The sequence below is a fragment of the Diceros bicornis genome, chromosome 18 (assembly GCF_020826845.1).
Source record: "Diceros bicornis minor isolate mBicDic1 chromosome 18, mDicBic1.mat.cur, whole genome shotgun sequence".
NCBI lineage: Eukaryota > Metazoa > Chordata > Mammalia > Perissodactyla > Rhinocerotidae > Diceros > Diceros bicornis.
Window position 1 is genome coordinate 55,363,413 of NC_080757.1, and position 25,041 is coordinate 55,388,453.

The window sequence follows — 25,041 nt, forward strand, 5'->3', positions numbered from 1 at the left end:
CCACTTCCGCCACGCAGACGGCAGCCACCAGGGCCCAATGCCGGTTCCGCCTCCGCGAGGCGCCCAATCAGCGCGCGACGCCCCGCCCAAGGCGCTTGCGGAAAAGGTGGGCTCCCGGCTCAGGCGCATGCGCGCTGTGGGCGCTGGTGTGGGACAGCTGGTGCTGGTGGCAGCCGAGGGGCCGGAGGCAGAGGCCGTGGCGGCCCGGAGCGAGCTGCGCTGCAGGTGTCGGGCCGGGCGGGAAGGTGGGATGGGCTGGGGCGGAACCAGACTCGGGGTTCCTCCAAGAGGGAGGAACAAGTCGGGGGTAGGCTCGGAGCGGGACTCTTGAGAAGAGGGGAAGGCTTGAGGGTGGGTAGCCCTAAGGCAGGGCAGAAGGCATATTGGGGGACGGGGAGTGGAGGCCCCGTTAAAAAGGAGAGGGTTTGGGGCAAGGAGTTGGGTTGGGAGGCCATCTAGGAAAGCCCCCAGCCCCTTGCCCCAGGCGGAGGAGGCAGTTACTTGGGCTGCACTGTGTGGTAGTCAGCTCGCAGTTCTTCTCATTAAATGGGCGTAGCCACCGCTGAGTGTTTAAAGGGGGTGCTTCTGGTGGGCGAGGCTGAGCGGCATTGAACACATTCATGCCCTGCACAGCAAGGAAAAGGTTAGGAAAAACCATCCAGGTGTCAGTCATCCAGGGAGACCCTTCCCTTTGGGCTGTCTTGTGACAGCTGTTGAGGCCATAAGTGTCTGTGATACAAGGACGGGGGGGGGGGTCCATCAGAAAGTTGAAGTCTACTCTTTTGCTTTAGGGAGCTGCAGCAGCCGCCGCCGCCCCCGCACAAGAGGAACCTCGGCTGCCCACCGACCCTTCCTCACTTTTGGAAATGGCGGGCGAAATCACAGAGACCGGGGAGCTCTACTCTCCCTACGTGAGTTTTACTTTTAGAACCTGTTTTGCCCACGTCAGTGCCCCTGGCTTCTAAAGAAGCACACTGCTTCCTATGGAGTGTCGTGTGAGTGCCGCTGCTTGCTTAGCCCCTGGTGAAAGCCAGGGCGGAGGAACTCGATTCAGCAGCAGCCATGTTGCTGCTGTCCTGGCTCAGAACATATTATGAGAGTCAGGTTAGTTCACTTTTTAGATATTGATCAGAGAGTGGTCAAGAAAACGAAACTGACTTGCTAACTCTTTATAATATTTATCTCAGGGCTACTACCACGTGCAAACTGTGCAGCAGTTCAGATGGGTGGTGATTGACAGCTGTTGACTCTGGATTTTGCTCATCTCTGCAGTTTGAAAACCACTTTGGTTTTCAGCTGAATTTTAAGTTGCACAACTTTTATAGTCTTGGGTGGCGTAAGAGGCAGAGAAATCATGCAGACCTCCAATTGCGGTTTGGTGGAGTCTGTAATTAGAATAATTAGAATGATTGATTTCTCCCTGTCTTGGGTCTGCGTTACCCACACACACATACACATACACACATCCCTACATACACATACACTCAGTTTATCTTCTTTGTGTAATATAAGATTGGTCATGGTTACATCATGGAATCCTCTTGCCTGGATAAGTAGCTAGAGGATTGAAATAATCAAATGATTGACTCACATTGCTATCCAGTATCCTGGAGAAAAGCAGCACTGCCTTAAGTAGTAGGAGTCCTCTTTCTAGAACTTACCTAGCCTCAAACAGCTGCCCTGCTTTGCACTGACCTTCCTAGCCTGAGGAATCCCTGCTCTGTTTCTGCTAGCTTCACAGACTCCAGAGCTGTGGTCTGGTGGATAAGGAAGCATCTGAGAACAGCTGAAAAAAGCCTTCCTCACACCAGGGTCTTTCTGCTGGGTCTATGCCATTCATGTTTAGCACCAGAGGAGCCTCCTTCACCTCAGTAATTTATCAGGAGAAGTCTTTCTTGAACCTTGGAATGAGTCCAATTGTGTCCCTGTCATCTGAGGAATTGTGTGACAGCTCACAGCCTTCTCTTGTTATCAGCAATGAAATGTCCACACTGTCCATAAAAGTCACCACGGTTCCTGCTGCTTCTCACAACATCTGTAAACCTAAAGATGAGTCATTTCTATAAGTGAGTTTGGGGAAGGAAAAACCTTTGATATGCGTACTTTTCTTGTGTCTCCAGTTGTTCAAGTAATCATTTCACAGGCCAGTATGTGCCCAGAGGAAATTGGGCAGTGAGGCATAAAAGCTTCAGCTGGTTCTGCCTTTTTTTTTCCCCTCCATTTTCTATGTGTTTGATTTTGTTTGAGGTCTCTGTTTGAGGGCCTACTCTGGACATTTGCTGTAAACAACTGCATGTATTCTTATACCCTTCCGGTGAGGGGAGTAGGGCAGAGATGGGTGGTGTTGAGGATGAGGTGGCATTGCCAGGAGTTAGTAGTCAGGTTTTGAGGAGAACACGCCTTCTTCCTCAGGTTTCCTTAGCTCTGCCATCCTGGGAGAATAGTCCTTGATCCCCTGAGACCAGGAGAAGGGTGTAAGGGTCATCAACCCCTGAGCCCAGAGAGGCTGTGGAACTGACTCTGCTTTAGAGGCTGCTTTCGGGCCGGCCCCGTGGCTTAGTGGTTAAGTGCGCGCGCTCCGGTGCTGGCGGCCCCAGTTCGGATCCCGGGCGCACACCGACGCACCGCTTCTCCGGCCATGCTGAGGCCGCGTCCCACGTACAGCAACTAGAAGGATGTGCAGCTATGACATGCAACTATCTACTGGGGGCTTTGGGGTGAAAATAAATAAATAAAATAAATAAATAAATCTGTAGAGGCTGCTTTGAAACCCCCTGCTCTGCGCAGTGTGGGCAGAACCTGCTCTGGCTGCCCTGAATTCATCAATGTGTCCATAACCTGGTCATTTCCAACACAAAGCCTCTCCTTACCCCTATGTTGCCTTGTGGTGAGTTCTTTTTCCCTTCCTAGGTGTCAGGGATGTTTGCTTTAGCTTGCATTATTCTGCATAAAATATTTGTAATGGGCAGATGAGCTTCTCAGGGGACTCAGATGACAGACCCTCTCAAGGATAGTGCTGGACACAGGAACATGATTCAGGCCTATATGTCCCCCCATAAGTGATCTCAGAACAGACATGTCTGTTTCCCCATTTACGGGGACCAGGAGTAGCTCAGGACTGAAGGGACCATGTGACCAAAACAAGGATGAGGTGGATCACCGCCTACAAGAGTCAGCTGCCGAGGCCACTTTCTGCCGCCTGGTCTTGCCGAGGATCGTCACTGTTGCTTTCAAGGGAAAGGCGCTTGTTTCACAGTCTGAAATCCTAGTCATTGGTTCTGCATCTCTGCTGCCTTCCGCTTCCTTTGACAACTGTCAGGGGAAGCTGTTGAAAGATGCCCATGACCCCTGCCTCGTGCAAGTCTGTGGGTGAGGCCGCCAGGCAGGAGGTCAGGCCACTGTGTCGCTGCGCTGAACTCCCTAGAGCGTAGGGCGTGGGTCAGCTGTCCCAAGCAACAGGGACTGTGCCTTCTGCAGTTCAGCCGCGGAGGAAGAGTCGAGGATGGGAGGAGACTCCGTATGGCCTGCAGTGGCCACAGCATGCATAGGTCTTCTTTACTGAGACTGCAGTAGGACTTTGTTCCTCGGCTTTCGGCCACACTTCCCAGGAGGCTGTCCCCACAGAACTGTCATGTAAGCAGAAGAGAATGTCTCCTTCCTCTTCCTCCTGCCCCACCACTGCCTTTGACCGGCCTGTGGCTCAGCTCAGATTTGCTTCCTCCCTCCATAGTCTGCTTCTCATCATTGGTCCTTACTGGTCACGTCTACTGTAGGTCAAGAGGATTTAACTCTTGCCGGGAAGAAGAAGTCCTACATCATCCTGTAGGATTCCCTGAGTCCCACCTGGCACAGAGTGCTTGCTTCAGAACTAAAAACTGGCAACAATGCAAGACAAATGGGATTACCCATTTCTGTTCCCAACTGCCAACAGTTTATCCCTAATTAACTTCTTTGTAAAGTTTTTAAGGGGCCGTTTGCACTGAGGTTTATTTGAAGTTTCTGTTGGGAGCGTGCTTATTTCACTGTCTTTCAGTGGTTCTCAGCTAGTGGCAGTCTTGCTCCCCAGGGGACACTTGGCAATATCTAGAGACTTTTGTGATCGTCACGACACAGGGGCAAGGTGGGAGGTACTGGCATCGAGTGGGTAGAGGGCAGGGATGCTGCTGAACATCCTGCCATGCACAGGACAGGCCCACAACAGAGAACGATCCAGCCCCAAGTGTCAGTAGTGCCGAGGCTGAGGAACCCTGCTCTACGATAGACCCTTGACCTTTACATCCCAAGACCTTCAGGTGTCCCTGAATTTACAAATGCCTCTTTTACCATTTAATTTCCCCATAAGACTTCTGGCTAAGAACCGTCACTTTCTTAGGACTCTTTCCTTTCTCTTTACTTCCATCATGAGAACCATCACCAGGGCCATTTTCCCTAAGGAAAAAAGACTCTACTCTCCATAAGTGTTGCTGCTTATAAAAGCTATACGCAGAGAGTGAAGCTGCAAAGGGATCAGATGTTAGGTCACCGACTGCGGCCAGGTCTCTTAGTGCCCTGCTTAAAACCCTGCGAAACGTCGAACTCCCTGTCACGTCCACGAGGGTCCTGTGCAGGCTAACACAGCCTCGTCTAGCCCTGGCTGCCTGACTTGCTGTGCTTCAGCCACACCAGCCTCAGAGCTCCTCGAACCTACCTCCCTCCTTCCCACCTTAGGCCTTCCTCCCTGGAAGTCTCTTCCATGGCCCTGTGCCTGGGCGGCTCTTTCTGATCCTTCAGGTCCCAGCTTGAATGTCACCAGGAGGCCTTCCTGAGTCCCCCTCATTTAAAGTGCTTCCTCTTTGTTCTTTGTCACCGTGCCCTGGTTCTTTCAGAACGCTTCTGTGGGGTGGTCATCACTGTTCTCTTGTTGTCTCTCTCCTCCTGCATGAGGTCAAGGGCCATGTCTGTCTTACTCGCCGTCGTATCCCCAGCTCCCAGCGCAGGGCCAGGCCCATGGAAGGCTCTCGATAGTTGTTGAATAAATGAGTGAATGAGCAGAACTGAGCTAGCTAAATGACCCATTCCCACACTTGGATATACTACCCTCAGAGTGCCAGTGATTGAAATTAACCCCCATGAAAGTAAAAATTAGTTTGTTACAGACATTCGCAATCACTTGTGAAAAGCCAACGCTGGGAACTTCCAATTCAGAAGGCCGGTGATGGGCTGTGTGCCCTGTTCCCCACCGAGCTGTCACACATTTATTCTCGCAACACCACCCTGGGCCAGGACTCCCAGCAGGGGAATCACATCACGGCAGTGTTATGATCCAATCAAGAGCTATAGGAAGACGATTCAAACTTGTTCTAATCCTTCTGGGATTTGTCTATGGGATCAAATTGAGATTGTGATATTTAAAACGGGGTGAAGACTGTCAGACTCGCGTCAGAGAGAACCTGAGCCAGCTCCGTTGAGGATTTCTATCTTGAGGCTCCGTGCCAGGTACCCTGAGAAATGCAGAGAGAAGTGAGACACAGGCCACAGCCACGGCCACAACGAGTGTCAGACTTAGTAAAGGGGAAAAGATAAATACACCAACGTCGAAAACTCAGACTAGAGCATGAGGAGTGTTCTTGCTACAGGGGTTCAAAAGTGGGGAGTAGGGCCAGCCCAGTGGCGTAGCACTTAAGTTCGCACATTCTGCTTTGGCGGCCCAGGGTTCACAGGTTCAGATCCCGGGCCCGGACCGACACACCACTTGTCAAGCCATGCTGTGGCGTCGTCCCTTATAAGGTAGAGGAAGATAGGCACCGATGTTAGCCCAGGGCCAGTCTTCCTCAGCAAAAAGGAGGATTGGCAATGGATGTTAGCTCAGGGCTAGTCTTCCTCAAAAAAAAAATTGTGAGGAGTGAGACTAATTTGGGAGACTGGGCAGGGCTTTGTGGTGGAAGCAGCTTTTGAGTGGGCCCCAAATGCTGGGTGGGAATTGAGGGCTTGGTGCCCGTGCCAAGTGTAAATGGACTGTGGGCAGGGCTCTTTCCTCTCCACAGGGCACCCTCCCATTTGTCCAGCATTCAGCTGTCCGGTCAACACCTGCCAGAGCCGGGCCCTCCTAACCACTGCCAGCCCCTCCTTCCTCCCTGTCAAGGGCCCCAAAATGGTAGTTGATGTTCCCTATCTCTTTTTTTGTGTGTGTGAGGAAGATCAGCCCTGAGCTAACATCTGCCAATCTTCCTCTTTTTGCTGAGGAAGACTGGCCCTGGGCTAACATTCATGCCCATCTTCCTCCACTTTATATGGGACGCTGCCACAGCATGGCCTGCCAAGCGGTGCGTCGGTGCGCACCCAGATCTGAACCGGCGAATCCTGGGCCGCTGCAGTAGAGCGTGCGCGCTCAACCGCTTGCGCCACCGGGCCGGCCCCGCTCCCTATCTCTTTTTTAAAAAAAAAAAATCGACAGAGGCTGAGAGAGTGGGCCCCAATTTGTGTGTTTCTGATAAAGAGTTCAGGACATGGATAGTTTAGAAAAATTTTAAAATATCAAAAAATGCTTCTTTCTAAGAATGGGGAAGTAAAAATGAGAAATCAGGGGCCGGCCCCGTGGCTTAGCGGTTAAGTGCGCGCGCTCCGCTGCTGGCGGCCCGGGTTCGGATCCCAGGCGCACACCTACGCACCGCTTCTCCGGCCATGCTGAGGCCGCGTCCCACATACAGCAACTAGAAGGATGTGCAGCTGTGACATACAACTGTCTACTGGGGCTTTGGAGGAAAAAAATAAATAAATAAAATTAAAAAAAAAATGAGTAGGTGCTCCCAGAGACGTGGTGTTTGTTGTTGTTTTTATTTATTTATTTGTTTTTGTGTGTGTGTGAGGAAGGTCAGCCCTGAGCTAACATCCGATGCCAATCCTCCTCTTTTTTGCTGAGGAAGATTGGCCCTGAGCTAACATCCGTGCCCATCCTCCTCCGCTTCGTATGGGACGCTGCCACAGCATGGCCTGACAAGCAGTGCGTCGGTGTTCGCCCAGGATCCAAACCCGCGAACCCGGGGCTGCTGCAGCAGAGCGTGCGCACTTAGCCGCTTGCACCACCAGGCCGGCCCCTGTTGTTGTTTTTAAATGATCAGAAACAAGTGGTAAAGCAAACAGTAAGTCAACCAATTTAGTAGAGTACAGGAGGACCATTAGGAATCTACTGCCAGGCCAGAGATTATTAGTTTGAATTGCAAATGAGAAGAGGAGCGAGAGGTGGCCACAGGACGGGATGTGGAGGGGACGGAAGGAGGCTGAGGCCGTTGATGGGATGTACAGGCAGAGGTGACTCACAGGCAGTTGGGTGAGGTCTGCAGAAACGCTAACGTGAACAGAAATACAGTCATCTTTTGTCCCGCCATGAGGGTTAAAGCCATAGGATTGGATGAAGTTGCTGAGGAAAAGTTATGTAGAGAGAAAAAGAGACCACTAATGTCAGAAGTGTAAGAAAGAATAAAGACTAAGAAAGTCATTGGAGTTGGCAAATGGAGGTCATTGGTGATTTTTAAGAATGCAGTTTCAAAAGAGTTCTGGGGATGGAAAGCACCGAGTTCAGGAGCTTGGAAATGAAAGAAGAGGCTATAGGTCGCTTCTTCACTGAGTTTGGTGAAGGGAAAGAAAGGGTGATGTTTTAAAGCTGTCAGGACATTTGTAGGCAGAGGGGAGGAGCTGGTAGGAGGACAGGATTCTAGGAAAAAGGGCTGAGCCAGCACAAGGAGGAAGGACATGTGTTCCCCAAAGACAAGGAGCGGGCAGGCAGGACGCAGACACTGATTTTTGAGCTAGGAAGGAGTGAGGCGTGGGAACTGCCTATCAGATGACCTCAGTCACCTCCGTAAAACGGGAGATGCAGCCTTCATCTGAGAGACGTGGGGGCTGTGAGTCTGGGAGCTTGAAGATTGGGGTTTGGAGCAGTTACATGGGAAATGCTCGGAAGGCCATGGTGAGGAATAAAGAAAATCTGATGCTGTGAAGGCGACACAGGTGAAGGAACCGTCATTTGTTGTGGGGCCAGGCATTATAATAAGAAAAAGAAAAATGCTGGGAACCTTGGGCAGCTCTGTGTTAGGGAGTGGAGGAAGCAGCGGTGGGTCGTATCCGAGGTGGGCGTCAGAAATGCTAGAACAGGGAAGAGTGAGGAGGGGGAAGCTCGGGGTGTGTGTGCTTTGTGGAACTAGCCGATTGTAAATGATGCCAAAGAGTGTAAGTGAGGCCAAATGGAGGTGGCTTTCTGGGTAGGGAGGGTTGGGGGACTGGAAGTTCTGATGGGGACAGAGGAGGTTCAGTGGGAATGGACAGGGTTGTGGAAGGCAGAGGCTTCAGGTCAGAGAACGGACTTTCATGATTGAGATCTTGAAAAAGGAATAATTGTAATTAACTGAGCCAGAGTCGCGTTGGTGTGAATTAGAGTTAAGTTTAAAACCTGAAGTCAGTGAGCCGGCAGTTCCGCTCGGAGGTTGGTTGCCGGGGACCAGGGCAAGGGGGAATGGGGAGTGGCTATTGCTGGGTACGGGTTTTTAGGGGGAGGTGGTGAAATAGAATTAGATGGGGGTGCTGGTTGTACAATCTTGCGAATATACTAGAAACCGCTGAACTGTGTACTTTAAAAGGGTGAATTTTACGGCATGTGAATTATATCTCAGTTTTTTCTTAAATCCCTGAAGTTAGTATGGGGAGGAGGCAGGCAGAGGGAATCAGCATGAATGTCAACGTCCCAGAGGACAATGGCAGGGATGCGTGGAGAGGAGGGTTGGGTCACCTGCTCAGTGGTGTTGGGAAAGTGGATGTTTGTTTGAGATTAGCACTGTGGGTTCATCCTTGTGCCAGGTACCCCAGATAGAATGGTGTGTCCTCAGGAAGCCTACAGTCTGGTTGAGCAGAGAGCTAACATCTAAGACGCAGCTTTGAATAATATGAAATGATGAGGTGATGGGGATGATGACAGCAGAAGTGGAGAAGAAAACTGCTCATTAGAGACATTTTGAAAAGGTTGATAGAACAGGGGCCTTTAGTCATCTGAGTGTTTTTTTGTTTTTTTCCCCTTTTTCTTCCCAAAGACCTAATAGGTAGTTGTATGTCATAGTTGCACATCCTTCTAGTTGCTGTATGTGGGACGCCACCTCAGCATGGCTGGACAAGCGGTGCATCGGTGCGCGCCCAGGATCCAGACCCAGGCCGCCAGTAGCAGAGCACACGCACTTAACCACTGAACCATGGGGCCGGCCCCTATCTGAGTGTTAATGTTTGGTCCCCAACATCCGATTGCAGAGCATGCCTCCCTGGAACCTAAGTGGAATTCTCCCTGCTTACCTGCTTCCCTGTCTGAAGTCTGGCCTCCTGGCCTCCGAAGTTTTGCTGTCTCCCAGGGTCACCCTTGGGAGCCGTTAGTGGGAGAGGTTAATTCATTTCTGGGCTTGAATGTCACTTCTGTTGGTTCCAGGTTGGACTGGTGTACATGTTTAACCTCATCGTGGGCACTGGTGCGCTCACCATGCCCAAGGCCTTTGCCACCGCTGGGTGGCTTGTCAGCCTGGTCCTGCTGGTGTTCCTGGGCTTCATGAGGTAAGAGGCTGTCATACGGGGCTGGGGGCTGGGAGCAAAGGTGAGGGAGCCTGCCCAGGAAGCCCGACCTCTCTTCCTTAATGTGAGGCAGCGTACTTGGCAGGCAGGAAGATGTCTGTGTGAGTGAGTCTGACCAGGTGGCCCAGAGAGAGGAAGGGAGATACACAGGTATCCAGTGTCTCGTGCTGATGGAGCGGTTGCACAACCCTGATCAGTTAAAAATTAAGACATCCACTTAGGCTTTGGAATGTTTCACGTGGTGCTCACGTGTTTCCTCCCGGCATGTTTACCTGCCCTGCTGTATACTTTATTAATGTTACCATGAATTTTTGTTCTCTGAGAAAATACCACCTAGCCACAGAAGAAGAATCTGACAGACATTTAAGGTGATATGGGAAATCAGCTTGGAATTTAGAATTTGCTTAAGATAGTTCAAAAGTAAGTGATAAACGCACAGGTACACATGTAATCAAGTGTTGATCTCGCCTCGCTTTGTGCCTGGCAGCAGGCAGGAGGCCAGTGCCTTCCCGAGCCTTCCCGGGCGCCGTTCCTTGAGCCAGATGTGGGGGACTCACCCACCAGTGCTTCTGCTGGAGGCTCTTCTCCAGGATTCCACGTGCAGGTCTGAAGTCAGTTAGCAGACTAGTGATGGATTTAGGACTAAGCATTTCCAGCCCCCTCAACCAGGTAGGAATCTACAGGCTGCAAAAAAGAGATGAGAGGGAACACCTGGAAACACCGCCAGGGGTGTTTCGCACCTCCCCTGCGCGAGGTGCCCCCAACAGTGTGATTAGATCCCAGCCCACACAGACTTCCCTGTCTTTGGTGGAGATGGACAATAAGTAGTGCAGATCATCAATAAGTGGACTGCAGAGTTAGTTAGAAGGTGATGAGTCATATGGAAAAAGACACAAAGTAAGGAGGGTGGGGGTGATCACATTTTAAGTAGGTGGTCAGTGGTCATGGAGGGCAGCATTTAAGCAGATTGGAAGGAGAAAGGAGTATTTCCTATTGGAAGAATAAAAAAGTTTAGTAGATGAAGCAAATTAAGACCTAGATGAGGCTGAATGGGATAGGAAAACACCCATGTTTTTCAGTTTCTTCACACGTTTTGTTCTGGGGCCAACCTTGGGTACTGTTGACTCATTACATACTGCAAGCACTGGCAGCCAAGAGCCCTAGAAGTCCTTGTCCTTCTATGACTCTCCTGTCCCCTTTAAAGGACCTTCAGCACAGACAGCCATCTGAATGGGAGGCGATTATTGGGGGCCCACAGGTACGGGCCACCACGCCCCCTCCTGGCTCAACCCATTTATGTTTGAACATGATCAATGAGTTGGCTTTGTGCAATCATGAGAAGCCTCTTTATGCCTTAATTAAGATTGATTTTAGTTTTACTTCCAAAAAGAAGGGAAAATCTAAAGCCCTTAAAATGGTCAGTTAGGCAGGATAATGAGAAACTTTTCCAGGAGGTGCTGAGGCGACTGGAATGGCAGTGTCAGAGCTGGCTGCCCCCCCACCACTGAGATGGAGTGTATGTGGGTTTTACTCCTGTCCCACCTGCCACCCGGCTGCTGGGCTGAGCAGTCAGCCTGCAGCAGGTGACAGCACTCGGGGAGGGCTCGGGGTCACGTCCTGCGGCAGAGCCGTGCAGGCCTTGAGAAAGAAGGAGGTGAATGTTCCGTCCAGGTTGTTTCAGCAGGGAGAGATTCATTCCTTGGGTTTTATTAGCAGAAAGGCAGCCCTCCCCATACCTTCTGCTTCCAGAAGCATTCATGCATCCCAGCCGTCGTCTAGGTCTCTCCATTTTCTTTAAGAGGAAAAGAAAAGATGATTTTTCACCCTAGTCTGACTGTCAGCAAATGTCTGATGCCACCTCCCAATCTCTCTTTTGATTCGGGCCATAGAAATACAAGCTTATTTTCCTATTAGCCAGATTATTAGGAAAGTAAAAGTGCTGCCAAAAAAAAAAAAAAAAAAGAGGGAACGGATTCGTAAGCCAAGCATCCTTTTCAATTATCCCTGCCTGTGCCCCTTCCTTCAGTGTGTGTAGCTTGTCTCTCTCCCAGCAAGGAGAGGTGAGAGCTGCCTGCTGCCCTTCCCAGGAGCTTTGGGAGGGCACTTTGTGGATCAGCCTCCTCTTCCCGACCTAGAGCATCAGAGAGTGTCTGTCCCCCACCTCTGCCCACAACCGGCCCCTTCTTGGAGTGCAGTACCACATTGCCCCGACACCTCTCCCCCAGGCTCGTTCTCTCTCCCTCAGCTTATTTCATCAGAAATACATTCTGAATGTCAACAGGGACGTCAAGGCAAGCACACAAGGCGTCGTATGCACACACACCCTCTTATCAGGTCAGACCCATCTTGAAAGTTCCCCAGGGAACAGCTCTCAGAAGAGAGAATCTTCGGGCTTGTTGGTCAGGTCTTAAAATGACTTTTCCTTTTACTTTGTGCCTCCTACTGCCTTTGGTAATTAACACGCGGCCTTCCCCTGCAGCTTTGTGACGACCACCTTTGTAGTGGAGGCCATGGCAGCAGCCAACGCTCAGCTCCACTGGAAGAGGATGGAAAATCACCAGGTGTGTGTATTTCCCTTGTCTCCAGGCAGTGCCCCCGTCCAGTCATGTACCAAGGAGGCAGCCTCAGCAGCCACTGCTTTCCCTGCCAACGCATGGAGGGCTCGTGTCCACAGTGCTATCCCAAGACCCTAGTCCCGGAGCTGAAGCCTGACAGCCACATGAGCTTACAGAACAGATGCAGCCTCTGCTCTTTTAACATTGCATCGTGGTTCCCTCCTGCCCCCACCTTCAGCTTGCTCAGTCATTCTGAACCTCTGTACCCAGGAACTGTGCTGCAGCTTCAGATCTGACATCCAAGTGTATCTGTGCCTTCTTTTTTTTTTTTTTTAAGATTTTTTTATTTATTTATTTTTTCCCCCAAAACCCCAGTAGATAGTCGTATGTCATAGCTGCACATCCTTCTAGTTGCTGTATGTGGGACTCAGCCTCAGGATGGACGGAGAAGTGGTGCCTCGGTGCGCGCCCGGGATCCGAACCCGGGCCGCCAGCATCGGAGCGCGCGCACTTAACCGCCAAGCCACGGGGCCAGCCCTGTCTGTGCCTTCTAAAGTGACAGTACAGAAGTGTTGAGAGCTTCCTAATAAGAGACCTTCTAGAAAGAAATAAAGGAAACAGGCTCTCCACTGTCCAGACAGTTTCTGTAATTACGTACTCTTCCTTTTTCCCTTGTTTGTTCCCCCTCCTTCTCCGCCTCCCCACTGCCTCCTAGGAGGAGGAAGATGATGACTCCTCCACAGCCTCTGACAGTGATGTTCTCATCCAGGACAACTATGAGCGGGCAGAGAAGCGACCCATCCTGTCTGTGCGTAAGTCTTGGGATTCGGGCTGGCCCGCACTTCCCTCTGGCCCACGGGGTTCCCATTCCTCATGGAGAGGTCCCCAGGGGAGTCTCTCTGCAGAGACCCTCTAGCTTTTCCTGCCTGTGGTTGGTTTCTTGGAAAGCACCGTGGTAGCATGTAAAGAGCACAGCTTTGGAGCCTGGGGCCCCGGCCTCACCTCTGTGGCTCCACTACTTACTAACATCTGCAGCTTGGGCAAGTCACTTAATCTCGGTGCCTGGTGCACGCTGGAGGCTCAAGTCAACGTTGGGTCTCTGACTTCTCTCCTTCCTCCCGTCCCACCACACATGCACCCACACACGTGAGCACGCATGCACCCTCACCAGGGATGGCAGTCCCATCCCTGCTCCAGCTGAGCCAGGGCTGAGTGTCCCAGCTTTCTCTCTCACCCCACAATGAGCTTCCCTGGGATCCCTTTTTTTTTTTTTTTTTTGTAAGGAAGATCAACCCTGAGCCAACATCCCTGCCAATCCTCCTCTTTTTTGCTGAGGAAGACGCCCTGAGCTAATATCCGTGCCGATCTTCCCCCACTTCATGTGGGACACCACCACAGCATGGCCTGACCAGTGGTGCATGGGTGCGTGCCCGGGATCCAAACCCGGGCCGCCAGCAGCAGAGCACGCACACTTAACCCCTACACCACGGGGCCGGCCCCCCTGGGATCCCTTTCTATAGGCTGTTTTAAATGTTTCAAGCAGAAAACATTAGGAAAAGTTTTCTTGAGAGTTTGAAATGCTTGAAAATTTCATTATTCGGGAGAATTCAATGAGCTCAACACCCCCTTCTAGGAACTTTTACAAGTGAAAGAACCACTTCTTCTTCCTTGTCCTTTTGGCTCCACAGAGAGGCGTGGATCTTCGAACCTTTTTGAAATCACAGACCGGGTGGAAATGGGACAGATGGCCTCCATGTTCTTCAGTAAAGGTATCGGTTCTTTCTTGAGGTGGGGCAAGGACAAAGGGAGAGCTGGCTCTTTCCTACAGACCTGGGCACTTGGAATGAGAGTCCCACCTTGACGAATCAGGATGGGGCAGGCAATGTGGAGGAGCACTGTCCGCCTGCTCCCAGTGCATTTGAGAAGCCACCTTGCTGAGAGGCCTGAAGTGCTTCAAGTTGTTTTTTTGGATTCCTCCCCGTTCATCATTGTGGGAATAAAGTGGCTACTTAGCTCTTACTAGACATAGAGGTCAAGAATCCTAAGCAGATTTCTGGCGAAGGGAGCCGATGGAGGCTGGCTGGTAGTTTTGTACCTCTTGCTTGATTGCCTCTGACTTGTCTTTCTTTTCTTCTGGACTGTTCTGCTGGGACAACACAGAGCAATCACCTTGTGACAGTGGTAGCTATGCTGTGCACATGCCTGGGTATGCCTTCCAGGTGACCAGCAGAGGGCGCTAGGGGCCCATTGCTGCCTGGGAATCTGAGCAACTAATTATGACCTCGCCCTCTGCGAGGGACGGCTACAATCTGAAAGGATCCAGCCCAGCTCAGGTGCTGGGTTGTTGGGTGTTCAGCCACAGCATCTTATACCTCCATGGCAAATACTGCTCTTTTAGAAGGTAAGCTATTTAAGAGTTTAGTTTTTTAATATCCAATCCTGTCTGTTTCCCCTTCATAGAGAGTCAGACACATCTCAATAAATCCTTCCCCTCGCAGTTATCTTAGAAGATTTTCTGCCCCTTTGTTTGCAGAGGGGGCATCTCCACCGGTTCTTTGCGGTCTTGACTGTGGCTGCACTGACTTAGAGCCAGGGCGGTGGATTGTAGAAACTAGAGTCTTCTTGACTGCTTTTGGGGACATTAAGCATTCCATTTATCATAGGCGGTGTGATCTGACTGTCCGCATCAAAGGATGCCTGAGGGTCTGGTTCCATCCCCCCACCAGCCTCACAGAGGGTTTTGAGAATTCATCGAAACCAAATTGGTTGTGACCAGCCCGCTTCTGTGCTTTCCTTTGTTCCATTTCTCTCTCCCCCCATCGCATTAGACTGAGATAAGAGAGCGGAAACATTTCCTCCTGGCGGCCATGCACGGTCTCCTTCCAAATGCAGGCTTTTGAAATAAAACGCACATTGGAGGGACAACATAGACCTTTAAACCTCCTTTCTAATTTTCATGTTTTACACTCTGCCCTGACTTCTTTAAGGATTCTAGGAACTAGTGGTTTTGTTTTGTCTTTTTTTCCCCCACTGACTAGACTCCCGGTTTACCCAAATATGATAGAAAATAAACACATTCGTGTGAGAGCAGCCTCACACTTAGGGGAAGCCTTCTTCTCGTCTGCTCCAAGGTTTCTCAAGCTCAGATCATTTTTGTTGTGGGGCCTGTACTGTACACTGGAGGATGCTGAGTAGCATCCTTGGCTTCTACCCACTAGTTGCTAGTAGCACCTCTGAGTTGTGACAACCAAAAATGTCATCAGACATTGCCAAATGTCCCCAGTGAGAGGTAGGAGGCAAAATCGCCCCCAGTTGAAAACCACCACTCTGCTCTATCACAGACTGTCACCTTCACCTTTGGAAGGGCTGCCACCCTCCACAAAAGGCTCCCTTGGGGTCCAGACTCGTTTCTTGTCATTAGAAACGCCAGGGCTAGTCATTGCAGTCCTCTCAGGAAGTCCATTCTCCCTCCCACTTTGTGTCTAGTAATGAAATTCCTTGATCAGGGAGGACCAATGGCAGTTTATAAATAGCTGACACCAGTCCACGGACAGGTGGAAGAAAGGTTGGGATGGGGAGAGGACAGTGCCTCCCTGCAGAGAGCAATGGCTCTGAGCAGAAAAACAAACTGGGACACGGGCTGTACTTGGAGCCTGGAGGTGAGTGGCAGGCAGACCCCAGGGGCCACTGGGCTTGGACAGTGAGGATTCCGAGGCCCTCCTGGGTTCTTGCAAGAACCATATTTTCCTGGTCTTTTTCCCCCAGACTCCTAGGAGCAAGCTTACCTCAAATAGCCCTGGAGGAACATGTCCCCAGCTTTCCCCCAGGGACCCTGGAGCCTCCTCTGAGCCACCAGGATTAGAGGAAACTGTCACTTCATTTTTCTTTCTGTTCTCAGAGAAGCCAGCAGCTTGAGACCAGTGATACCAAAAACGAGCAGTCAGTCTCAACAGAAATTAGAGGCTGGCTGTCCGAGACCGTGACCCTGAGGTTGTAGGGTCAGATGCTTTTTTCAGAGCTTTTACACTTGGTCCTTACAGCTGGACTCACATATGGAATTTAGCACAAGTGGAATTCTTCTCACAGTAAAGGATTGGAGATGCCCAGGGACTTGCCAGGGGCAGGAAGTGAGACTGATGTGATTAGAACTAGAGCCTGCCTTCCCGACTCCTAGTTCAGCCCCTCCTGGAGGGAGAGGGGACCAGGGTTTGCCTCTGCACAGGGAGCTTCCACCTCGTGCACCCTCCACGGTCAGCATCCTAAAGTGAGCCTGTCCTGAGTGCCCGCTCCTACCACTCCCTCTCCCCAGCACACCAGGCTGCCCCCCACCCCACTGGGGGCTGGGTGCTTGGTCAGATTCAGAAAGAGGCACTTGGTCTTTAGAAATCCAGGGCTTTTTACCCTCTTGATTTCAGCGTCAGAAGCTGGGCCGTTTCCTGTTGTCTTCTCTTTGGTTTTCAGTTCCTCAGCAGCAGTCTTTTGTCTTAGAGCCCTGTGTTTGGCTGCGAGGGGGGCTGTGGCCCAGGCGAGCTCTGAGGTTCAGGCTCCTGACTGGGGGCATCTCTCCTCCTTCTCCCCAGGCAGCCTATCCTGAGCTGCTGGGGCATAAAGGTGCCTCGGTTCCTCCGCATCGGTCTGTGCCTCTCACTCACCCTGCACCTTTCTGGATTCAGAGCTTCTCTGCTCCTCCAGGCCTCGCTCAGCCCCTCTCAGGTGACAGTCACAAGCAGATGTGTCTCCTGCCACCATCACGGTGTAGCCAGTCAGAGCAAGACGCAGGACTTTGGGGTCATTTTCCCACTCTTTTTGGAGAAAGTAGATGGCTTGGAGAACTGAAAGCTATGGGAGAGGCAGAGATTTAGTGGTCCAAAAGAATGTAACTGTCTCCCTATGCCTCCCTGACCGATGACTTCATTCCTTTCAGTGGGGGTCAACTTGTTCTATTTCTGTATCATCATTTACCTGTATGGGGACCTGGCCATCTATGCTGCCGCCGTGCCCTTCTCCCTCATGCAGGTGACCTGGTGAGTGTCCCCCCCGATGCTAGCTGTAGCCAGTGGGCTCCTTGGGCAGTCAGGGCAGAAGCACGACACCCAGCAAATCCATCAGCATCTGAAGAACGTAGATGCCGAGGCCCTTGTCTACATGCCTCACAGCCAGCTGTGCATTCTGTCCTTTGGAGATATGCTCCACACTACTGTCCCCTTCCCTGCCCCACGGGGGGATGACTGGGATTCCCACCAGGGGCTCCTGAGTTGCTGGGAGATGGTGCGACAGGAACAAGTCGGTTCATGCCCTAGAAGACAGGGAAATGTGGTTCATGAAAAGTCAGATTGTTGGACCTAGAGCAGCTGTGGGGGGAGTGGAGGTTCTAATTAATAATAAGCTAATAATTAACAGTGTTACATCGTGTCTGCTTCCAGCCGAGCAGGGAGGGCCACACTGAGCCATTGTTCTCTTTATCAGCAGCACCACTGGCAACGACTCCTGTGGTGTGGAGGCCGACACCAGGTACAATGACACTGACCTGTGCTGGGGGCCCCTGCGCCGAGTGGACGCCTACCGCATCTACCTGGTGAGTGGCCTCGCCTCTGCTCCTCCGGCCCGCTCAGCCTGGGGCTGGTCAGGCCCTCCAGGGTGGTCAGGGGCATTTGAACCACCTTTACTTTCTGATAGAACTCCATCCCCAGAGAGGCCAGTCTGCACAGCTCCACACTCTGGCTAATTCCCAGGCCTTGGTTCATGTCACTGAGACTCTAGCCCCAGAGTGTCCTGGTGACCAGGCCTCACTCTTATGTGGTCTGGAGTTGGCATTCAAGACATTGCCAGCTACAGGGCTGTGAACTCTTGTAGACTTAGCTCAGGGTGTGAGGAGCACTCTTATCAAAGCTCTCTAAGAGTGCCAGAGCTAGTTTTCCAGAGACTTTCCATGTTCTGACCTACTCCTGACCAGCCCAGGAGGATATGGGTGGATGCCGGGTTCCTTGACTGGGTAGGCAGGGCTGAGCCATCTTACGGTTGACCCTGACTATAACAGGCTCTCCAGATAGGCAAGGATCAGCCCAGCTCTCTCTGTCTTCCCTGCTGCCTGCAGGCAGGGGGAGAAGATGAATCTCCAGGCTCATTTTTGATTGCTCTGTGCCCTGGACAGGAGGAGTTGGGGCTGAGCAACATGCCAGACGGGTCTTGGGTAATAAGCTACAGAACCAGAGGCAGTTATTTATCTCTGCCTGCTTTGCAGGCAGAACTCAGAAACGCTTCCCTTTCCCTTTTGCAGCATCTATTAATATTCTCTGCTTCTTCTTGGTCGTCCTCAGCCCTGACACAGATTTAGGTGTGCTAGGTGACACACAGTTTGACACGTGGCCACTTAGCTGATTGGAGCAGAAGGCAGGGCCGAGAGAGAGCCGAGCCTTTCAGGAGCTGGCCTCTTGACTTAATTATCTCTACCTTGGCAAAGGTTTCTGCCGGCCCTGCCAGCTGTGTTATTTGGGTCTGAATTTGTTAACCCCAAGGGCCACTGAATGGTAGTTTTGCCTTCCCAGTGTCACCCTAGAGACCTACAGAAGGAGTCCTGTGGCTCAGGCCTTGGGAGGTGTCTGTTTTCCTGTCTGCATTTCTGGGTCAGTCGGGTGATCTGTGTGTCTTATCTTGCACTTTCGGCTATGGCTAAGAATTTGTCTTTTGGTAGAATTGTGTCTCAGATCCTCCCCGACAGGTCCAGTGGGAATTTGGTAGCAAGTTAATTTCCTGGCACCCTTCCCCACTTCCCTAGCCTTGGAGGTGGGCAGAGTAGCTGGGCAAGGCAGCTGGGAGAGCCGAGGCCTGTTAGCCTCTTAGCATTTCAACAAACTTTGATTGATAAAATTAGCAAAAGTGTTAGTAAGTGTAAGTCCCACCTGGATCACTAACTGGCATAGATGGGCAGAAGGAGGAGGTGGAGAAGGGGTCCAAGAGGCTCGACACAGACACGGGAGCTTGTCCAGCAGGACAGCAGCAGAGCCCCTCAGGTGGTCTTTCCCAGGAAGGCTGCTGGAGTCCATGCGGAATCTGCCTGGCGCATTCCCCTGCCCACCAGAAAAATGGGTATGGAACACTGGGAATATTGGCTGCTGCCATTTGCCTGGTAAATTATTTAGAAGCATTATTATTGCCTTGTTAAATTGTTCTTTCACTTATTTCTCTAAACCTTCCACATGATGGAAGCTTCCTTCCCTGAATCTCAATAACTCTCTGACTGAACAGAAGGAACCCTTCAGGAAGGCAGACAGGCATTAATTACTGCCTTCATCTCCCGGATATTACACTTATAACTCATAAAGCTAATTGCCACCAGGCTTGCAAAAGCTACAGGAATGTTAAGGGAAGAGTGAGCAGAAGCAGGGCCTCTTCTCTCTGGTTGTTGACACCCTCCCTCCCCCACCCCAGTCCACTGCTGGGGATTCAGTTTGCTCGGAAGGTTTTTGGTTCAGATGTGCTATTCTTCCTGGTTTGGAGAAATTGAAGGCAGATGGACATTCACATTGTCTCAGAAGTCTCTTTACAACTTTGCATGTGGCTCCAGGTCCGTGGCTTCCACAGCATAGTGCTTCCTGACCATAAACACCAGGTGCTGTCCAGCCCTCTGCAGGCCTCCCCCTCTCAGTGAGCTGGAAGGGGCAGAGTGGCTGGGGGAATGGGTGCGCAGAGATGTGGGTTTCCTTCCTCGGTCCTCAGCTCTCTACTGCAGGTGATAACGGCATCTTCCCCTCCCAAGTCTGACCTGCGGGGCTCACACAAGCCTCTGTCTTCATTCTGTCAAGTGGCCTCTTCAGATCATGGGGAGGAGGGTCGTCCTTTCCCCTTGCCCCCCATGTTCAGAAGATTGTTCATCCCTTCTAGAGGCTCCCACTGCACCTCTTTCTACAAGCTGTTTGATTTTTCTGCCAGCCAGACTTCACCAAAATGTTGGACAAGGCAAGGAGTAGATTTCAAGCACCCTTCCTACCCTGCGCACAGTCATCTCTGTGTCTCAGGTAGACCGTGCATCCGTCGGGCCTGCATGTTTAAAAGGGCCTCCTAATAACCACTTCTTCATTGCTATTCTGGACAGTATGTTCTAGGGGATGAAGGTGCAGACTTTTATTTTGTGGTTTAATTTTCAGAAAGTCCTCTGGAAATAATCTCTTCTGTGTCTTCCTGGGAATGCTACTGAGATGCATACACAGAATGAGAATATTTGGGATATTAACCATCTCCAGAGGCCAGCCTGTGTGTAGCATTGTGGTTACGTATAAGAAGGCATCCTTCTCTACCAGCAGCTACCAGTCGCCTCCCAAAGCCCTTGACCTTAACAAATGGAAAATTCCTCCTCCCCTCCTGCACCCTGCGACCTCCATCCACATCCTGTGATTGCCACTGCAGCTGATATGAGTCAGTTTCTCCCTCTCCTTCCTTGGAGTAGCCGCAGAGCAGGGGGCCCGTGAGTCAGGTGTGCTTTCCAGCGCGTCCCAGCAAGGCATCGCAGCTGGAGCCAGTAGTGACCTGGGCCCTGTTGTGCAGGCCCGTGAGCGTTAACGTTAGGGTGTGCTTTCAGCAGGCTGTGGATTCTCAGAACCCCACCACCCACCCCTCCTGCTCCTTTGAAGGATCAAATGGGAAAGTGTTAGATGCCCCAACTCTTTCAAACTGGTAACCTTGCCTCCAGGCTGGGGAATATCTTGGGATTCTTTCTGCAGAGCTTCTCCGACTTTGGTAGGAAACAAAGTCAGAATTTAGCATTTCATTCTTTCCTATGCAGTGAGAAGGAGCCAGGGACCACTGGTGAAGTGGTAGGATTGTATGTACAGGAGTTCCGTCCAGGAATCGGCCTGTCCCGAGTGTCTGGGAAGCGGGACGTGTGTTGCTGTCCCTGGAGTCGAGAGCACTGCCGAGCGCTCTTGTTTCACTTCCTCATACCTGCAGTGCTTCCCAGCCTGTCATTCGCACCCCTTACCCAGGACCCGGCCCTGCCATTGCCGCCTCCTCAGGAGTGTCAGAGGGAAGCCCTGGGAGGACAGTGGGACTCCCTGAGTGCTGAAAGCTTCTCACTGTTCGCAGGAGCGGCATCCGCCACTTACAGGTGGATAGATGCTGCTGGGTCACCGGCAGCCCAGCAGGCACTGGCCGAGCAGAGCCGGCTGTGCAGATGGCAGAGCATAGCTCATCCTGGCTGGAGACTCAGCCACAAACTGGCGGTATTGAGCAGGGGGCTCCTCATGGGCTGCCTTGGGACAGGACAAGGTCACCCTGGGTGGCTTGCCATCCTGCCTTGGACACAGGAGCTGTGAGATCCACCTCAAGGGCACAGGTGACCCAAGAGAGAGATGCAGGCTGCAAGTGCCCTGCAGATGACCTGCCGTCCTCTGCCAGATGGAGGGGGCTCTCCCCAGAAGAAGTGGTTCTTCTTCTCTTTGAAGAAGTAGGGTATGTGTTGGGGGCCGCAGGGGGAGTTCTGTCTACTGGACTCCGTTCCTAGAGGAGTAGGTCAATCTGAGATTTGAGCTCAAGTGAACATTAGAAGGGTCCTTCCAAGCCTTCACTGAGAGTCCTGGTTTCTCTTTCTCTGCCAGGAGGCCGTGTTTTTTGGTTCCATCTTGTCTCAGTCTTACACAGCAATACTTGCCTCTGTCTGTTTGCCACACTTAAAACAGCGTGCAGTCCCCTTTTTGAAACCAAATGGTTTCTTCCTTAAACAGTACCATTCAAGGGGAAAACGTCCTTTATGTGAGGGGGTGGAAGAGGGCATAGTGCTTCCCCATGGCAGCGCTGTGCTGAGCTCTGACTGCTCCTTCCTGCTGTATTTTTGCCTTGGTGTAGCACGTTACCGGTTATTTTCTCGTTTCTTCTTTGGTCCTCCCAGCCACACAGTAAGGTACATGGCCTCATCCCACCTGACAGCAGAGAAAACGGAGACTTGGAGACTGTGACTTCCCCAGGGTCACAGAGCTGAGGTAGAGACAGGAGCCCGCTCTTCGTCCTCTCCAGCCCTGTGCTCTGGCCCCGGTAACGGTAACGCAGACTTGCTCAGCTTGCAGGGCAGCCCCGCTGCAAGGCCGGATAGGAGGCGGCAGGTCGCACCTATCCATCCATCAGCCCTTGGAGCTTGACGTTGGGCGAGGGGGGCGGGGGATCGCTGCCCGAGGCGGGTGTCTGTTCAGTGATCCGTGTGTGCACACCCTGCCCGTCCACTGGACTGATTTGCTGTCCTTCTTGCCGCCCCTCACTCCTAGATAGTGAAGCCGACTTCTCCCGGTCACTCAGTAGCTGTGGAATTGAACGCGTCTTCCCAAGGACATTTCCCTTCCCCTGCCATGATCTCTCGCAGTGTTCCTTCAGCATCAGCCACTGTGCCCTGGGGCTGTGGCATCTGCAAATAAGTGGGTCACCGCTACCATCACTTGAATATTTATCCTTACCAATTCTGGGGCAGGAGGTGGCCTAGAGGCCTTCAGGACCAGCAGGGAGGGGAGTTAGTGTGGAGCAACAAGTTCTAGCAGCAGCAGTGATTTCATAGGACTTGGGGACTCTCGGGGACACTGCTGCACCCCTCCAGGGGCACCACCATGTGCCCCCAGAACACAGCTCCTGTAGGAAACAGTGTGAATGCTGCCCCCGGATTTTGCAACGTCAGGAACCTGGAGTGGTATGAAGCACAGACGTAAAGAGGAAGGGTGGCCCCCGGAGGGCTAGCGAGGACCTGACAGGACAGGTGAGCTGTCTTTGTGGAGGGTCTAACGGGTTGGCTCCGTCTGGAAACAGAGAGCAGGGCCCTAAGCCCAGTAAACAGGCCCCGTGGCAGGTTCCCTTCTCTGGGCGACGTCGCCCTCCTGTCTGACTCAACTCCCGTGGGGTCAGAGCACCAAGCTGGACTGCGCCGAGAGGCGGGGAGGGCATTGCTTGTGGGGTCAGGGACATCCCAGCACCTCCTTCACAGGACGGTGACTGTTGTGGCCCAACCAGGAGAGCCTCTCTTTCTTGTCCCTCTCTTCCTTCCGCACTGTGCTTCTCGTCAGCTCCTCCTCCTTCAGGTCTGGAGGCTCCAGAAAGGTCGTTATGTTTTGCCTCTCACTCTCTTCTCCCCACTTGCTCGTGGGAAGGTGCCGGTCTCACGGGGCAGCCACTGCAGGTGCGGTGAGGGGAGTAGCTCTCCTGGCCCGGGTCCGGGCCCAGCCGACGCTGGAAGCTGGACCGGGTGATGGTCTGTGGTGTCTCCAACCAGGTCCTCTGGCTTCGTGTCGCCGTGAGCCTCTGGGAGGGTTCCTGTCCCAGGGTACAGTCCCCCCACGTGCTGAACCTCTGCTTTCATCCATGATCCTGGGTCTCAAGGAAGAATGAATGTCTGCCCCGTGCCCCAAAAGTGCCTGTACCCACTACCCAGACGGTCTCTAATGTTGAGTGAATTCTACCTTCAAACAATGACCAGTGCTCAGATTGAAACAACTGACTTTAAAGGATTACCTTGTCTCTTTCTTTTTCGAGGAAATCAATAATATAGGGACAGGCCTGTGTTTTGCTTTCTCGCTCTCTTTTTGTTCCTGGGGAGCTGTCTATGTATCTCACCCCGGGAATGACTTCTTGTCTTTTGGTGTGCTTTTCACCCCCACAGCCCCAGCCCTTTCTAAATGAAATTCAGATTACTCTGTCACTCACTCTGACACTGTGGCTTGTCTCGTGAACTCCTGCCAAGGGACCCCATGAGCCCCCACCACCCAGCTAGTCCCCAAAACTGCTGCTGTTGTCTGGGCACAGCTTCCATTCTATCCCCGGTGCCTGCCCAGCGTTGCTCTAGACCAGCCTTCACCTTTCTGAAGAGACCTGGGTAGCATCTCCCTGGGCCACAGTGCCTGCCCCCCCGCCCCACCCCCAGTTCCTTTGGGTGTTTGGCCCAAGCTTCCTCCTCCAGCTCAATGAAAGGATTGTTGTTTTTATTTTTAATGCGGCTCTCAGGGACATGGGTTCTGTCGGCTGGCGTTAAGCCCACCATCCATCACGCCCCATGTCCTGTGTCTGCCGTGGCTGATACCTGACACACCAGCTTAGAAGATGATGCTTAATCCCCCTGCCTCTTTCTCCATGCTCCCAGTAAAGATACCAGGTTATGGGAATCTGGGTCACAAGGTGGTGGGAGTGGTTTCTTCTGGACAGTCCCCGCCACCCCTCCCCCAAGCCTCAGAAGCTGCTCGTTGGCATTAGTTGGGGTTCCCCCAGGTTTTACTCCCTCGTACTAGGTGAAGGGACCTTGTGTTCTAGCTCCTGAGCAGGTGAACTGACCAGACCCCCTTCTCACAATGGCAGTTTGAGTGTCTCTCTGCCACTGTTAGAATGTCCCAGATCTCTACCCCGATCTCCATTGTCTGGAACGTAGTGAGTACATCCTTACAAATGCCACTTGCCCAAGGCAAGCCAACATTAGTCCTGGGCACATGGGAAAATGTCAGTTTGATTTGTCTGGTTTCTCATTCTTTAACCACCAACCCCCACCCATTCCCCAGTTCACCCAGGGTCATGTGTTGAGATGGGAAAATTGTTGTGTGCCATAACCTTGCCACACACACACACACCCCCCCCCAGCATACTCAACTCTTAAGAAACCCCATTACATGAAAATCCAAATGTATAAAACAAACCAGGGGGCGTAATTATTTGTTACAAAATGATTCGGTACTTTACAGAAGGACTCACTGCAGGTTTTTCTTAAGTACTTAGTTTCCCTAGTGTGTTTAAGATATTATTCTGTCAAAATTAAGTATTTATAAATAGAACTTTTAGAAGCCCATCTCTTGTGTAAAGGGAGGTATCCGCATGTTCATGTGCAAAACTGCAGAAATCCAGAGCCCGGTTCGCATAGAAATAGGCAGTCGCAGGGCTGGCGTGGCCGTCATGA

The 25,041-nt window shown here is 51.9% G+C and overlaps 1 protein-coding gene across 3 annotated transcripts in view; it reads left to right on the forward strand.

Moving 5' to 3' along the window:
* The first annotated feature begins 147 nt into the window (after nt 1-147).
* TMEM104 (transmembrane protein 104) overlaps nt 148-25,041 on the forward strand; it is a 60,609-nt gene continuing 35,715 nt past the window's right edge. The window contains exons 1-8 of one of the 3 annotated variants that reach the window (XM_058561540.1): nt 148-225; nt 792-911; nt 9,443-9,564; nt 12,062-12,143; nt 12,853-12,949; nt 13,826-13,906; nt 17,062-17,161; nt 17,604-17,712. In XM_058561540.1, coding sequence (XP_058417523.1) covers nt 867-911; nt 9,443-9,564; nt 12,062-12,143; nt 12,853-12,949; nt 13,826-13,906; nt 17,062-17,161; nt 17,604-17,712 — 636 coding nt within the window. In that variant the 5' untranslated portion in view covers nt 148-225; nt 792-866. The other 2 variants (XM_058561541.1, XM_058561542.1) reach the window with 2 other exon arrangements.